Genomic DNA, 17,697 nt, shown 5'->3' with positions numbered 1-17,697 from the left:
CACCATTCAGAAACAATCCCTGCCTGCATTTTTTTTTTTTTTTTTGGCCCTGTCGTCAGGCATACAAAGGCCGTAAAATGCACTTTTGGAGACTAGTTAACATGGAATACAGAATCTACCCTATTATAAGCTGTAGGCACACACGTGTGCGCGTGCACACACACACACACACACACGCACGCACGCACGCACACACACGCACCCTCCGCAAGATCAAAGACCAGCAGAGAGCCGGCACTTAATTCATCAGCCTTCACCGACACGAGACAGTTTTCGTCGTTTCAAAAGGATCCCATGTCTTTTATGACGAACCGGGGCCCGCGCTTTAATTGACAAACAGAATCCCGAGCAGGCAGGTCTCTGGGCGCGCGGGGGCCCGGGCCCGGGACACGCCGCCGCGTGGGGGCTCCCCTGCCCGCCGCCCCCCGCAGGACCGGGGGAGATGAAAAACGAAAACTGAAATAATTTAAGGAAAAACAAATAAATGTTTCAGGAACGTCGGGGCGGGGGGGGCGGCGGGGGGGGGATCAAAGGCAGCATTTTCTGACCCCGACGGTCCCCGCATTTCTGATGAGCTTGACCGGGCATCGGATCCTTAATTAAAAGGAACGGCGCTGGCAGGTGGCGGGGAAGCGCAGCCGGGTAATTGGCTTCCTTCTCTTTCCTTCAAAAAAAACTCTCCCCCCCCCCCCCCCCCCCCCCGTTCTCTGGCAAGACATGCCACCGGGCAGACAGAAATGCCTACTTTGTAGGATAATGATGAAGATGAGAGGGAGAGGCTGCCGCCCCGAGGAGCGCGGCCTAATGAAGGCGGCCGGCTGGTTAATCACGGGCCCGGCTTCTCCGGGAAGGAAGGAGCTGCTCCCCTCGGCGTCTCCCCAGCTGCCACGGAGGTAAAAATAGGAAACGCAGACCCGCACACGCTGGACCCCTTTATCTCAGAGTTTATACACGTCGGGGGGGGGCGGGGCGGGGGGATCGCTCTCGGGACCTGGAGGGAGGGCGCAGGAGAAGACGCGGGGAGCCGGACCGGTGGGCACCCCCCAAGGGCCCTCCTGAGACTTACCACATCACCGGGGAGGTTGTCCAAGTCGGGGAACGGCGACTCCCAGGTGTTGGTGTCCACGTTCAGCATCACCACGTCCTCCAGGGATTTGCTCCTCACTCTCTGTTTTAAAACACGTAACGATCAACGGAACAGCTCAGGGGTGTCTGTCCTTCCGAAAGCCACCGAGCTTAGAAGTGTAGAGAAGAGAAGCGTAAGGCATGAGTATTGGGGGGGGAGGAGAAGAAATAAGGGGAAATCCTACATCATAAAAGAATGTAAACAACTTGGCGGTAGGAGAAGAAACAGGTCCTAGCCAACCACTCGCAAAGGTTGGGTTGAAAATGCTTCACCGCCCTGTGTGCGCATCTCAACACCCCGATGTGGTTTGGAGGAGATGAACGTAATTGAGCTACGAAAGGCATCTTACAGCTGAGACCTGCAAAGAAGGCCCGGCTATAGTACCCTGTGCAACGTCCTAGTCTTTCCATCTGACGACCTGAATTCCGATCTTTGATACGGGAACGTGCGTCCGGTTCTATACCTATTATTATATTTTTTTAGCCTAAATCATAATGTAGGTCTAACATAAGCCAACCAACGTTTACAGCCGTCAGTATTTTCTCTGTATTTCCATTTCGGTTTGGGGTAAGTTTATGATGACAAAGTCGATTTTTTTAAAAAATGACAGAGGGGCCGAAACCGGTGTGGCTCAGTGGATAGAGCGTCGGCCTGCGGACGGAAAGGTCCCAGGTTCGATTCCGGTCAAGGGCATGGACCTTGGTTGCGGGCACATCCCCAGTGGGGGGTGTGCAAGAGGCAGCTGATCGATGTTTCTCTCTCATCGATGTTTCTAACTCTCTATCCCTCTCTCTTCCTCTCTGTAATAAAATCAATAAAATATATTTTAAAAAAAATGACAGAGGGAAGTAATACGGAAGTCATTCTTAGTAGTATTTAGCACATGCATTTCAATATAAAAGATCAGATTTCACAGCCTATCAGGTGAACTCGTTGACTGTTTGTTTGACAGTTTAGTCGATTGGTCAAATTATCTCAATGTGTGTACAAATAATAGTGAATTGGAATTTCATCTAATGTTTCATCCCTAAAGGAAGTTAATATTTAAAGCTTATGTTTCCTGTTTAACCTAAAACATGTATACTTAAATCATACAATTCCATTAGTCTTTTATAGATGATAGCAACTCGTCTTACTCCCTAATGCAAATAAAGTGTTCTTCAATAAAATGTACCCACCAACTCAGAACTCCATAATTGTATAGGTCAGTTAACTTCAGCATCATATTTTTTAAAGTGACATTCCAGAATACTCGCCACTTTTTGAGAATCATGAAATACTTTACATTTTAAATTGGCCAGGCCGATTATTTCGCTTTAAAGCGGGGCGGGACTAAACTTTCTCTGATTCATTTAGAATTTCAAACCTCCGCATAGTAGGCAGAATTTCAAATTTGCTAGCGAAATGGTCATCTTGAGTACAGAATTCTTCTTTATTAAGAAAGCCGTAATATCCATGTGGAACATGGACCTGCAGGGCAACACATAATCCTAAAAAAAAATCTACCTTGTAAAAGACGTAATAAATCTAAAGGAAGGCTCAGAGCAGGGCCATTTCTAAGAGATTAACAGAGACTCGCTTAGAATAGCGGTACTGTGACAAAAACATGTATAAATACACTCATTTATACACATTGCTGTAAACAAGTTTACATTCATAAACAGGTAGTTATCTACAAACGATAGCACGACTACAAAATAACCTATTTTATAAGCAAAAATACATTTACACGCGTGGCATTTTTTGAGGGGAAAAACTATGCCGTAATTTTGATTTCCATCTTCAATTCTAAGTGGTCCTCTTAACAGAAGCTGCAAAGTTAATCCACAAACCTGATGCATTTTTTTAAAAAAAAGAATGAAAATAGCCTAAACTCATGGTTACGTAACCCCCAGAATGTTTTGTGATGACACGAACAATAAACTCTGAAGGAAGGCAGTCAGTGTTAACAGGAAAAGCATACATTTTTCGCAGTGGTTCGCTTTAAAAGGGTCGGATAAAAGCTGGATGTTAAATTTTGTTCCAGGGGTCACCCACAAAGGATGGAAAATGTGTTCATTTTAAGAAATCAACACATTAAGAGCCCCTAAAATGAGAGCCATTTTATGTTTTTAAAAAAAACACTATAATTTAAATTTTTTTTCTCAAGTTGGAACCATGTGAGGGTTTTTACCTATGTTTTCCCTCCAAACCAGGCTTTAGCTACTGTGTTTTTTTTTTCTAAATAGAAGTGGTGAGTCATACTGCCTATAAAACGGTACCACTTTTCATATTTTTATATCATAAAAGTCATCCTTGTCTAGATGGGAAAAGAATAAGGAAATACAAAAAGATGATTTTCCTTTTTCTTCAAAAATAAGAAAATGAGCCCAGCTGGGGTGTGGCTCCATGGCTGAGCATCGACCGAACCCAGGAACCAGGAGGTCAGGGTTCGACTGCCCGTCTGAGCACAGGCCCGGGTTGTGGGCTCGATCCCCAGCAGGGGGCGTGCAGGAGGCAGCCGATCAATGATGTGTCTCCATCACTGATGTTCCTATCTCTCAATCCCTCTCCCTTACTCTCTCTAAATATATATATACATATAGAGAGAGAGAACATATTTTTTTAAAGAATGATAAAGTTCAAAATAATATTAAACAAGAAACTGATCCGGGGCCAGAGACTGGGAGTCTTATAAAGAGCACAATGTATAGCCCGGCCGGCGTGGCTCAGGGGTTGAGCCTCGACCTAGGAACCAGGAGGTCACGGTTCGATTCCCAGCTAAGGGCACATGCCCGGGTTTCAGGCTCCATCCCCAGCAGGGGGCGTGCAGGAGGCAGCCAATCAATGGCTCTCTCTCATCATGGATGCTTCTCTCTCTCTCTCTCTCTCTCTCTCTCTCTCTCTCTCTCTCTCTCCCTGTCCCTTCCTCTCTGAGATCAATAAAAATATATTTAAAATAACAATAGAGCCCAAGGTGCTGAAGGTGGTCAGCCTGCCTCCCATCCTCGCGAGAGGACACTGCCGGGCACTGAGGCGAGCGTGGGCCAGGACCATCCCTGCAGGAGGAGGCCACAGCGGCCGCAGCCCCCTCGTCTTGTGAAACAGGGTCAGCGTCTTCTCTAGAATCCTCTGTGCGCTCACACGGTCCACATGGCCCTCCCGTTTGCGGCCTCTACTCGTCTTTATTCCTCGTCACTGACAGGCCTCCGCCAGCCTTGGGTGCGTCCCTCAAGCCTAGTTTTCAAGCAGAACAAAGTGTCCTTATCCTTCATTTTGGAAAGAGACCTCCCCTTTCAAAAGAGACGGCTGGCCTTCTTTCATGCTCATGATTGCATGAAAAGAATTAAAAGGGAGATTGAAAAGGTCACTCGTTTCATGGCTTTGAACAACGATGTTTACAAGTCTTGAATGGCCTTGACTGAGAGAGAATAAGAGACTGTGATTCTTCCTTAAAAAAAAAAAAAAAAATTCGTTGCAATTGCAGCCGATTAAGATGCGAAACATTACTCGCTTCAGCCTCAACTATAAAGCATGTAGGTAGCCCTGACCGGTGTGGCTCAGTGGATAGAGCGTCGGCCTGCGGACTGAGGGGTCCCAGGTTCGATTCCGGTCAAGGGCATGTACCTTGGTTGCAGGCACATCCCCAGTGGGGGGTGTGCAGGAGGCAGCTGATCGATGTTTCTCTCTCATCGATGTTTCTGACTCTCTCTCCCTCTCCCTTCCTCTCTGTAAAAAAAACAAACAATAAAATATATTTTTTAAAAAAAAGCATGTAAGTAGACATACCTACATTTTAATTATAGTACCGTTTATATAAAAATCAAAATTTTAGTGAAAAAAAAAATCTGCCAATAATGGCATGATAAGAATGGAATTGGAGCTTGCATAACATCTCCTAATAGATTTAGGAGAAAGTTACTAAAAAGTGCCCAGCTAGCTTAGAGACATTCTCATTCCTGAATGAGAATGCCCTTTCTCATTCACGATGAAACCGAATAACGGTTCATTAAGAACTAAAGTTTTCCGGATTTAAAACTGTACCGTGTGATTCCTACCATATGTAACCTATTTTCATGGGTTTCGTGCCATTGAGGATGCTCATTTGGTATAAAAAATTTAATTGAGGTTACTTCTGTGTCACCTTTTTAAAAATGACCACGTGAGTATGACATAAAACTAGTCACCGCTTTGTGCTAGTCGACGGATATTCTTTCAAAGCACAACTGTGTAAGCTGTTACTTTTATGAGTGAATGGATCACTATCTTATGGCTGACGGATACTCACCTCTAGGAGGCTGGAGTGTACTCCAATCAGGTAGGGCATCGGAGCACTGAATTAAAAAAACAAAAAAACCACATATTCACAGTTCATTCAAACTGAAACAACAACATACGTAATTCTGCATGCTTAAAATTACTCACATGCACAGTTCTAAAGTAGCATAGCAGAGGTATGTTAAATTACTTTCTAGATACAATTCAAATGTAAAGGCCATTAATAGATTCACGTTAAGGTTGATTTATATTTTAAAAAATCACAAAATCATTTCTAAGTAAATTGAGAAATGGAATGCCTTAAAAAAACATTACCGATGAAAAATATTAGGGTTCTAGGCCATAACCTGAGTTGAATCTTTTCCATATACTTCATGTCAAATATATCGTCAATAATCAAATGTATTCGTGTTTCTTTTGTGCATCTTTTTATTCAATTACATTCTGATTTCTATGACTTTCTTAATATATCATTATTTCACCCCTACTACATCAGCAACGTTTTTTGAGTCAGTCGGTACCAAATACTTATGGAGCCCTACTGTGCGCCAGGCTCACTGTCATCATCCTATTTCTGTCCTTCTGCTCATGGACTCTGTCTTTTCATCCAAATATTATCCTTTCCTTTTTATCCCACATTCATACTTATTAACAGAATAATTTTAATAAATTAGAAAATATTCAAATAAGTTTAAGAATCACATCATATTACATTAATTAAAATATGGAACGCACACCAGGTGCCCTGGTCTAGGGCCGTGGGTCCAGCAGTGAACAATATGGACAGAGTACACTCCCCTGTGGGCCTCATACTCTGGCGGAGAATAGAGTCATTCCATCATTTTTGTAACACATACACTCAGACTCTCCACTCATCTAAAAAAACATTTCCCATGAACTAGAAGGAGGAAATTGTTCAACTTGACATTTCAAAATTAAAATTCTGTTTGAGCCCTAACCGGTTTGGCTCGGTGGATAGAGCGTCGGCCTGCGGACTGAAGGGTCCCAGGTTCGATTCCGGTCAAGGGCATGTACCTTGGTTGCGGGCACATTCCCCGGTAGGAGTGTGCAGGGGGCAGCTGATCGATGTTTCTCTCTCATCGATGTTTCTACCTCTCTATCCCTCTCCCTTCCTCTCTGTAAAAAATATCAATAAAATATATTTTAAAATTCTGTTGGACAAGAAACCATGAGAATGGGCAGATGTCTACAAAGGTGATAGGAAATACCCAAATAAATAGCTATTTAAAAATGAAACACTTTTAAATATGTTCTTACTGACTTCAGAGAGAGGAAGGGAGAGAGAGAGAATGAGAGAGAGAGAGAGAGAGAGAGAGAGAGAGAGAGAGACAGAAACATCCATGATGAGAGAGAAACATCGATCAGCTGCCTCCTGCACGCCCCCTACTGGGGATGTGCCCGCAACCAAGGTACATGCCCTTGACCGGAATTGAACCCAGGACCGTTCAGTCCGCAGGCCGACGCTCTATCCACTGAGCCACACCGGCCAGGGCCCTGGTGCTATTTCTGAAGTGGACTCGGAACCATGGCGTGGCAGGCAGGGCCTCTGACATGGGCCTCCCTTCTGCTCCCCGACCAGTCTGACTAGAACCGCCTGCAAGGACGCAAAGAGAAGGAAGTCGTGCCCCCCCAGAAAGCAGCTGGGTCCCCAGAATTCTCTGACATGGAGGCAGCTCGAGTCCCGGAGGGCTATTCCTCCATACACGGGTGTGTCCTCCCGGCCCATCCCCTGAGCGCTGAGCCCATCCTCGTGGCCTGGACGCTCGGACGTGTTGGTCATCTCCCTGGTCCCCCCCCACCCCCCCGCCGGGCCAGGGGAGTCTGGCGTGAGAACCTGTCCCAGAGGCTCCCCAAGGGGCTGGAACCGGTCAGAAAACTCCAGGGACGAAGCCGGGACACAAGCTCCCTTCGTTACCATGGAAGCAGCAGGAGGAAGGACTGGGGGGCTGGCCAACCCCCAGAGCAGGGTCCAGCGCATCCGGGCACATATGTACACCCCAAGCTCCGTGGCTGAGCATCAACCTAGGAACCAGGAGGTCACGGTTCGATTCCCGGTCAGGGCACAGGCCCGGGTTGCGGGCTCGATCCCCAGTAGGGGGGCGTGCAGGAGGCAGCCGATCCAGGATGCTCTCTCCTCACTGATGTTTCTCTCTCTCTCTCTCCCTCTCCCTTCCTCTCTGGAATCAGTAAGATTATATTTAAAAAATGAAGAGAAGAAGAAGAAGAACTGGGCTTTCTCCCAGCGTGACCCGGGGTCCAGGAGCCGGCGGGGAGCCGGGGTGGGGGGGCGGGGGGGCCGGCACTTACCAGCAGTAGTCCAGCAGGTGCGGCGGCAGCACGGGGATGTAGATGTGCTGCCAGAACATGGGGTACAGCAGAGCGGCCGAGCCGTGCAGACAGGCAGTCAGCTACGGGATGGAAGAGGACGCCCAGGGTGAGGAGCAGGCCCCCTACAAACACACCACCTGCCCCCGCCCCCGCCTCCCCAACCCCCGTCCCCCTAGCCCCGCGGTCGGCAAACTCGTGAGTCCGCAGAGCCAAATACCAACAGCACCGCGATGGACATGTCTCTGGAGAGCCCCGTTTTTTAAACGTGAACTTCTCCCAACGCCACGTCTTCCGCGTAGACTCGCCCAGGCCGTGGTGTTCTGTGGAAGAGCCACCCTCCAGGGGCCCGAGAGCCGCAGGTGGCTCGCGAGCCGCGGTTTGCCGACCTCTGCCCAAGACCATCATCACAGGACCCCACGGATCTCCTGACCGGCCCCCCCAACACCCTCTGCCGATTCCTTTCGGAAGCGCCCCGCTCCCTGAACAAACACAGCCTGGACACGGCTCAAGGAGTCTCTCGGGCGCCGCGGGGAGACAGGTGTGTGAAAACACAATATTTCGGGGTCCAAAACGAGGCACAGGAACAGAACGATCAGGGGAGACGGTAGGAAAGGGCCGGGCCTGGCTGGGATTCACGCTCCGCGACGAGACGTGGAGAGGAGGCGAGGGGGGGGGGGCGCTCCGGAGGGGGAGCATGAGGGCGAACTGCCAAAGCGTGACACACGGGCCCGACAGCCGGGGGGCCCGGGCTGCTCCAGAGTTGGGGCCTCGGCAGCGTGTGGACCGCGGGGTGCGGTACCCAGAGGCGCCGCTCGCTGACACGTGGATGTCCCTGCGGACCCGCGAGGGCCCGAGCCTGACAGCTGGGCCGCAGGAAGCCAGGAATATCATCATCTCCTCCTTCAGCTCCTCGCTCCCGACGCCCGCGTGCCGGCCCAGCGGCGCGCGCATCAGGGCAGCTGCACGGGCGAGGCCGCGACGGCAAAGGGAATTGCCGTTTTAATTGTGTTGATGTGGCGAGCGGTTAATTAAATAGGTTGAATGCCTCCCGCAAAGAGAGCTCCCCACCCTCCCCTGCTTTTTCCCCCTCCTCTTCCGTCCTCCGGACCCGCAGCAGAATTCTTCCCATGTGATTTCCTGTGCCTTTTAAATTCCATTCCTGTAAGAGGGGAGCCATTCCCCCCCCCCCGCCCCCAATGTTTAAGGCAATAAGCGAATCAGCATGCATCATCATTTTAAAGGGTTGCGATGGCCTGCATGTCCAGGCTACTAATGAAGTCATTTTTGTCCAGCTTGAAAATCAGGTTTGAAAAATAAGAAGCATCGGAAAACGGGCCACAGACTTTCCATTAACCATCACTTCTGTCTCATGACATAGGAAATTAAAATGTACACATAGTGATCAAATTAATTTAAAAATTAAATGTATACAAAGCAATTCAGTATTTCCTTATTATTGACTCTCTTGGGGTGACACTGGTTAAAAAGAGTATGTAGGTTTCAGGGGTACAAATCTATAGCATCCTCTGTATATTGTACTGCGTGTTCAGCACCCCAAGTCAAGTCTCCTTCCATCACTACGGATCCCCCCTTTCCCCTCTGCTCCCTCCTCCCACCCCCTCTCCCTCTCAATCCAATCTTCATAGCAACACTGTCTATATTCAAGCGCCAGAGCTCTACAGAATTTTTTTAAAAAATCATTGAAGTAATCTAATCGGAGCCAAAAAACATAACCATTTTGATTAAAAGCGCATTCCTCTTGGCCATGTGTGTTCTGTATTTTGCCAGCCAGATTTTTAATTAACGGCAGGTGATCATCGATCGATTTGGGGGTCCGTTCAGAATGCCACTGACGGGCTTTAGTGCCCCCCCCCCCCCTTGCAAGCTTGAACAGCTCCTCGACCGTCGTCTTTCAATCAACGCTCGTTTTCAATTCCTTCGTTCCCACACGCAACCTGCCACCAGGAGGCAGGTAGACGCTTCCTGTTAGCGATCACGGACCACGGACTCCGTTCTCTGCCGTCGCTGAGCCAGAGGGAAACAAAAACGGGGTTCAGCTCACCCGAGTCGCATGCAAGCCTCCCCGAGGGGGGGGGGAGAAGCGTCAAGGAAAAGACAGCTCGCCCTGGCTGGTGCGGCTCAGTGGAGAGCGCGCCAGCCTGCGGACCGAAGGGTCCCGGGTTCGATTCCGGTCAAGGGCACACGCCTGGGTTGTAGGCTCGATCCCCAGTGCGGGGTGTGCGGGAGGCAGCCGATCCATGATTCTCTCTCATCATGGGTGTTTCTCTCTCTCTCTCCCTCTCCCTTTCTCTCTGAAATCAATAAAAATATTTTTTAAAAAAAAAAAGAGAGAGAGAGAGAGAAGAAAAAGGCAGCTCACTTGCTCCGCTCCTCCATGTCTCGGGAGATGGCTTTGAACACCCCTCCTTTCACACCTTGAAAAGGACCGTGTCCCGTGTGGGTGGTGGAGGGACAGGATGGACAGGGCACCAGAGGAAGAAGACACGTCCTCAGGGCGAGGAATGTACTCGGGGTCACTGACCTTCCCGGCCACACCCAGAGCCCAAAGTCCGCTGTCCCACGTCACCCAGATCCGCCCCCGACGCCCCGAGGGGTCATCCTTCCTGAAGTCATGGATGACTGATCACGGAGGCCCAAAACCAGCGCGAGCATCGGACTGGCCTCCGGAAGGGTGATCTCCTGCTGCTGAGCCGTCACAACGTCTGACAGTGGGCAGCTCGGGGGGGCCCTGTCCCTGCCGCTGAGACGGCGCTAACTGTCCCGACAAACCCTGCCCCTCCCCCCCCTCTGAGAGCCGGGCCAACGAAGGGACATAAACTACGTATTTTATTAGTTTGGTTGGAAGAACAAAGTCCGATCAGGAAATAAGCTCCGTGTAAAAGCCAGTGAAAGGAAGACGTGTCTTGCTTTTGAGTTATTCATGACCTAGAGCAGCGGTCGGCAAACTGCGGCTCACGAGCCACAGGCGGCTCTTGGGCCCCTTGAGTGTTTAGCAGAGGCCAGCTGAGGAGTCCCCTAATTAAGTTAATAACAATGTACCTACCTATATGGTTTAAGTTTAAAAAATGTGGCTCTCCAAAGAAATTTCAATCGTTATCCTGTTGATATTTGGCTCTGCTGACTCATGAGTTTGCTGACCCCTGACCTATTAGATCCTGAAGCTTCAAGGGTAGCGACAATCACATTTTGGGGCTAGATTACCTGAGGTTCTGCCAGGCTGGTGACGAGGCTAGGAAGCCACACTTTTTTAAAAAGATATTTTTATTGATTTCATAGAGGAAGGGAGAGAGGAGAGAGAGAGAGAGAAACGTCCATGATGAGAGAGAACCATGGATCGGATGCCTCCTGCACGCCCCACACTGGGGATGGAGCCCACAACCCGGGCCTGTGCCCTGACTGGGAATCGAACCGTGACCTCCTGGTTCCTAGGTCGACGCTCAACCACTGAGCCACGCCGGCTGAGCCACGTTGCTTTTCTAGTATCTTCCGGCGGCTTCTTTCATCGCCCCTGCTGCTCCCCGTGAAGTTCAGAGAGGAACAAATTGACCGAGTCACGGTTTAAGAGAAGAAAAAATACCACCACCACCATTCCTTCCCGTCTTGGTCAAGTGGCATGTGACTACCTACCCTCAACCTGTGGAACTGACAGAGCCCGAGTGCTGACGAAGGCGAGGACACATCCCCGGGAACACCGGTTCCCCGCACACTGCGATGATAGTCAGCACGGTGGAAGCCACGGGAAGAGACGAGAAGTCCGCGGGAGAAACCTGACAACGAAGGCTGGGGACAGTGACCGTGGCCATGGGACAGTGACCGTGGCCATGGGACGGTGACCGTGGCCATGGGACGGTGAGCGTGGCCATGGGACGCTGACCGTGGCCATGGGACAGTGAACCTCCAGCCGTACCTGCCGACAGAGCGCCAGGTGACCGTGGCCATGGGACAGTGACCGTGGCCATGGGACGGTGACCGTGGCCATGGGACGGTGAGCGTGGCCATGGGACAGTGAGCGTGGCCATGGGACAGTGACCGTGGCCATGGGACAGTGACCGTGGCCTTGGGACGGTGACCGTGGCCATGGGACGGTGAACGTGGCCATGGGACGGTGACCGTGGCCATGGGACAGTGAGCGTGGCCATGGGACAGTGACCGTGGCCATGGGACAGTGACCGTGGCCATGGGACAGTGATCGTGGCCAGGGGACAGTGACCGCGGCCATGGGACAGTGACCGTGGCCATGGGACAGTGAGCATGGCCATGGGACAGTGACCGTGGCCATGGGACAGTGGACGTGGCCATGGGATAATGGCACCTGGAACTTCCGGTCCCAGGCCCCCAGGTCGAAGGTCACAGATGATAACAACAATAGCAAACGTCTACAGGACGCTGACCATGTGCCGGCACTATTCTGAGAACCGGACACACTCACATCTATTCTCACTGTTCCCACCGACAGACCAGGGCCCCGTGGCAAAGGTAGACCAGTTGCCCAAGACCACGCACCTAGCAAGCGGCCAAGCCAGGACTCCAGCCCAGGCAGGCGCAACCGGTAACCTCTCTTTCCGACTGCCTTTCCACATACCAAGAGTCAAAATGCCCACCCTGATGAGGCCCTGAGTCACATCCACGGACTGAAAACCTTTTATCCGCACGGCATGACGGAGCGGGAGTCTTTGGAACGGACAGCCGGACAAGCACAGGACGAGAGGAGAATGTCCCCGTCTTAGACGTTCCCTCCGACGAACCTCCAGCCGTACCTGCCGACAGAGCGCCAGGTGACCACCCCAGCGGCGACCTTGAACCCGGAGGTCACGGTTCGATTCCCGGCCAAGGGCCCATGCCCGCGTTGCGGTCTCGATCCCCAGTAGGGGGCGTGCCGGGGGCAGCCGACCAATGATTCCCTGTCACCTGGTCCTATCTCCACGCCCCAGTCCCTCTCCCTTAGCACTGAATGCAAATACACGGCACACATCACCCTGGGAAGGAGAATTAGCAGGGACCGCGTCGGCTGACATCACTGGTTGCTCTGGGCTTAGGGGAGAATTAAAAATCTAAAGTTCCGCCCTGACCGGTGTGGCTCAGTGGACAGAGCGTCGGCCTGCGGACTGAAGGGTCCCGGGTTCGATTCCGGTCAAGGGCATGTACCTTGGTTGCGGGCACATCCCCAGTGGGGGGGTGTTCAGGAGGCAGCTGATGGATGTTTCTCTCTCGTCGATGTTTCTAACTCTCTGTCCCTCTCCCTTCCTCTCTATAAAAAATCAATAAAATATATATTTTTTAAAAATCTAAAGTTCCCAGCATCCCCCTCCCTGAGAGGTCTCGATGGCCGGACAAACACGTGGGGGGACGTGCGCTCGGGTATCTTCGCAAAGAAGCAGGCCTGGGTCACCCCTGTTCCCTCGCCCACTGCTCCGTTCCTGATCTCCAGAAAGATGCTCCGAGGTTCGGGGGTTCGGAGTCCGTGCCCACACAGCTGACCCCAGGGAGCGACACGTCACGGGTCCCCAAGATCCAGATGGAGAGCTTCCAACCCCCCGGGCCCCCCTTCCGTCCGACGCACCCGGTAAAACCTCCGTCTTCACGGCCGGCTCTCCAGGGATCCCAGAGCTTTGTTTCCGCGGATGCCCTCGACGGCATTAACGAGAGGAGGAGCGAAAGCATATGCCGGGGTGCCTGGGGGCATCAAGGCCGGCGTGACCGTTTATTCACGCAGTTCCAGCACGCACGCACACACGGCACATTGCTCGCCGGGCGTCCTCCAGCGGGGACCTGTGCCCACACCCCAATCCCTGGAACTAACGTGCTTATGGGCTTCGGGAGGGAGATGTTTACCAGCTAAACGCGGGTCCGCACGATGAGAGATCTACTTTACAGAGAGGCATCTCACTCCCCCCCCCCCCCCACAGGCCACGGAGGTCCACCCTCGTTAGCACGTGACTGACAGCGCGACGGGGAGGCCCTGTCAGAGGCCGGCCTGATGGGCCGGAGCCGAGACAAGCCGCACAGCCCCGGCTGACTGGTTCGAGGGGGTCTGAGGGGCCGTCACAGAGGCGGATGACAGCCCTGCACGCCCGACCGCCTGGAGACGGGTGACATGACTTTCGACAGCGATGTTCCCGGCTCCGGTGGCAAAGCAGCAAGGAGGCGAGGGGGTCTACGCGTGTACCATCATGATGGATCCTCTGCTCCGATGTTCCGCAAGCCCGGCCGAGGGCACCCCGCGGGGACGTGCCCGTCTATCGCATGGATGACACCCACGTTCTCCTTCAGGATTTCCAGGTCGCCCCGCCCACCCCCCCCCAGCCCCCAGCCGTGTGTACTTGACAATGGAGGGATGTATCAACAGGATAAACACAGGGGTGCGATGTCCCAGTGCAGGAAACTCAAACACATAAAAATGTAATCATGGGCCCTGACCAGTGTGGCTCAGTGGATAGAGCGTCAGCCTGCGGACTCAGAGGTCCCAGGTTCGATTCCGGTCAAGGGCATGTACCTTGGTTGCGGGCACATCCCCAGTAGGGGGCGTGCAGGAGGCAGCTGATCGATGTTTCTCTCTCATCGATGTTACTGACTCTCTATCCCTCTCCCTTCCTCTCTGTAAAAAATCAATAAAGAATATATTTAAAATAAATAAATAAATATATATATATAAAATGGGTCCCAGCAAAACACCACACTTGTAATATGGGGGGTAGGGGGGACACATTAAAATTTCATTTTATTTTATTTTAAATATCTTTCTATTGATTTCAGAGAGGAAGGGAGAGGAAGGGAGACACAGAAACATCCATGATGAGAGAGAATCATCGATCGGCTGCCTCCTCCACGCCCCACACTGGAGATGGAGCCCGCAACCCGGGCCTGTGCCCTGACCTGGGAATCGAACCTGTGACCTCCTGGTTCCTAGGTGGATGCTCAACCACTGAGCCACACCAGCCGGGCCATAACAACACTCTTAATATTTTTGCTAACATACCCCAAAACTAGTTTTTTTTTAACGTTAAAGTTCATCTCTATAAAGATGATGAAAAAGTACAATGTTAACCACAAACAGTGCGTAAAGGAGAGAGAGCCTCGAGTCATTGAATTCTCTTAACTGTGCATCCGCACCAAAACCCCCAGCCAGCTATAAGGCGGACAAGCATGGTTAGAACCACATTATGAACGTCAAAGAGTAAAATCGCAAACACAACTCCTCAAAACCACAATAAAATAGCGGATGCAAATACACCTTTAACTTGGGTGTGTCCTTTCAAGAATTAAAATTTCGGCTGGAGATTTTTACAGCGAGGACGACGATTTCTTGCCTTAAGAGGAAGTAAAACCCTAGCCGGCGTGGCTCGGTGGATAGAGCCTCGGCCTATGGACTGAAGGGTCCCGGGTTCGATTCCGGTCAAAGGGCACATGCCCGGATTGCGCGCTGGATCCCCAGTAGGAGGCAGCCAATCCATGATCCTCTCTCATCAATGATGTTTCTGTCTCTCTCTCTCCTCTCTCTCTCCCTCTCTGAAATCAATAAAAATTTATTTAAAACAAAAACATTAAAAAAAAAAAAAGATGACGTACATTCTAGTCTTTATGGCATAGAAAAAAAATATAAGCTTTACAGCAAGTCAGCTCACAGACACTTGACTCTTTCCTCGGATGTCTCTGAGGCTGCGCTAAATTCTTTCTAAAAACAGCTCCTTCCCAATTTGTGTGCGGTCCTGGACTTGGACCCTAAGTGTCACCGTGCATAGGATTCGTGGCCGATCTAGACATGGATTTTCCAGAGACCCAGGTGAAGCGGCTTCCGCCACATAAGACGGGCAGCAGACCCTGACCGTGAACTTCATCCGTGTGTCTGTGATCCGCCCTTCGCCCCAAAGAGGGAACCAATGCAAAGCAGGGAGCTTAGAGACGACCCCGCCATCGAGCTTTCCCGAACGGCCATAAACCACTGGCACTGGGCTTAGTGCCTCGAACCTGGGAAACAGCTCCCTGAGCGACACCCAGCCTTTAGTAAAACATTTTATTATTTTTTTTTAAATATAGTTTAATGATTTTTTACAGAGAGGAAGGGAGAGGGATAGAGAGTTAGAAACATCGGTGAGAGAGAAACATCGATCAGCTGCCTCCTGCACACCTCCCTACTGGGAATGTGCCCGCAACCAAGGTCCATGCCCTTGACCGGAATCGAACCTGGGACCCTTCAGTCCGCAGGCCGACGCTCTATCCACTGAGCCACACCGGTTAGGGCTGTTTTTTTTTTTTTAATTCAAATCATATTAAAAGGCGTGTGTGTCACTCTTGACTCTCAGCTGCATTATCTAGTCCAGTGGTCGGCAAACTCATGAGTCGACAGAGCCAAGACTTGCCCAGGCCGTGGTATTTTGTGGAAGAGCCACACTCAAGGGGCCAAAGAGCCGCATGTGGCTCGCGAGCCGCAGTTTGCCGACCACGGGTCTAGTCCATTCGAAAATGATAGCTGACCATCACGGGAGAATCGCTGGGTCTTATGCAGATAGACTTCTTAGCACTTCACCTGTGTGTATATGTATGTAGGTGCAGGTGTGTATATGTGTGTGTGTGTGTGTGTATGTGTGTGCATATGTATGTGTATGGATGCATATGTGTGTGTGCATGTCCAAAAAAGGATGAAGATGAAGAGAAGAGGGAGACGAAAGAAGTCTGGTTTTACCTCAGTGGTGAATTTTTAAAAAATGGCAGAAAAGCAAATGTATGCAGTTTCAGACTGAATTTCTCGATATCGCTTTAAGAAAATGCCAGCAATCACCTTTGTCACCGCCTCGTACACCCTCCACGCGTCCTCCCTTACGTTCAGGATGTAAAATAATCTATGTCTTCAATTTTGTTTGAAAAAGTGAGCCTGTCGATATGGCAATTCAAAATCTCCAAACCGTGTGTGTTTTTTTTTCGGTTGAAGAGTGACGGGAACAACCCAAAATCAGAATCAGAAAACCCAGGATCACATGACCTGTCTGAGGCCTGCGGGTGGGCTTGTCACCTCTCCGATGACGCCTCTCTCGCCATTCAGTACGAAACAGACCCCCCCAGAGAGATCCTGAAACTCCCTCTACTCGACAACACCAAACTTCACAGTTTTCATTTCTGCTTCAGAACGAAACGTGTGTGTGTCACCTTATTTTCACCAGCTTACCCAAAACGCTCACGACAGCAAAGCCAGGCCGTCTTAAACAACGGGTTTTCACCCGCGTCTCACCGATCGCGCTAAACGCTAAGTGGATCACGAACGTTTTTAAGCCGATCGAACCTATTAAAAATGGCAGCGTCGAAAGCAGGAAGGAGAAAAAGAAAAAAAAAAAAGAAAAACGGGGAAATGCGGCGAAAGACGCGTGACGCTCTCTCTACGGCCCGAGGACACTCCTATTCTCACCGCGATCAAGAGCTTCCAGAGCCCATCTCAGTGAGCGGCCGACAACGTGTGATTAATAAAAAAAAAAAAAGAAGAAAGAAAGAAAGAAAGAAAATGCTGCTTTGACTTTTAAGTTATTATCCGTCTGAAGAGCCCCCTCCAAGTCGCAACGCCTATAGAACCTTCTACCAGACCAGCGCCTGGCAACAAAGAGGCATGCACCTTACTGCCAGGGCGGGAGGGCGGCTAATTCTCCGGGGGCCCCGGGTCCCCTTTTCAGGGAAGTGCCCCGGGAACAAGCCACAAGTGAATAATCACCGTCTCATAATGGCCCTTCAGAGTTCTTTCTAAGGCGGGAGGCAGTCAAATGAACTCGGGAGCGTGAAAAAGAAAAACGGAGGGGGCGGTGGGGAGGAGAAAGAAAAACAACACACACACACACCCCCCCCACACACACAACTCTCATCTCCTGGATCCGGAAAAGAAAAAATAATTAACCCGACTTAATGCATGGCGGGCCGCCTCCCATCAGGCAGACTTTTGTCCCTCAAGAGCGGGGGGGGGGGGG

The 17,697-nt window shown here is 50.8% G+C and overlaps 1 protein-coding gene across 3 annotated transcripts in view; it reads right to left on the bottom strand.

Moving 5' to 3' along the window:
• DENND1B (DENN domain containing 1B) overlaps positions 1–17,697 on the bottom strand; it is a 99,235-nt gene that overhangs the window by 35,443 nt on the left and 46,095 nt on the right. For all 3 annotated transcript variants that reach the window (XM_054713055.1, XM_054713056.1, XM_054713057.1), the window contains 3 exons: positions 7,712–7,812; positions 5,394–5,439; positions 1,067–1,168 (listed from right to left, as the gene is read on the bottom strand). In XM_054713055.1, coding sequence (XP_054569030.1) covers positions 1,067–1,168; positions 5,394–5,439; positions 7,712–7,812 — 249 coding nt within the window. The remainder of the gene's footprint in view (positions 1–1,066; positions 1,169–5,393; positions 5,440–7,711; positions 7,813–17,697) is intronic.

This window comes from Eptesicus fuscus, chromosome 24 (genome assembly GCF_027574615.1).
Source record: "Eptesicus fuscus isolate TK198812 chromosome 24, DD_ASM_mEF_20220401, whole genome shotgun sequence".
Classification (NCBI taxonomy): Eukaryota; Metazoa; Chordata; class Mammalia; order Chiroptera; family Vespertilionidae; genus Eptesicus; species Eptesicus fuscus.
This window is presented reverse-complemented; position numbering and strand designations above follow the sequence as displayed.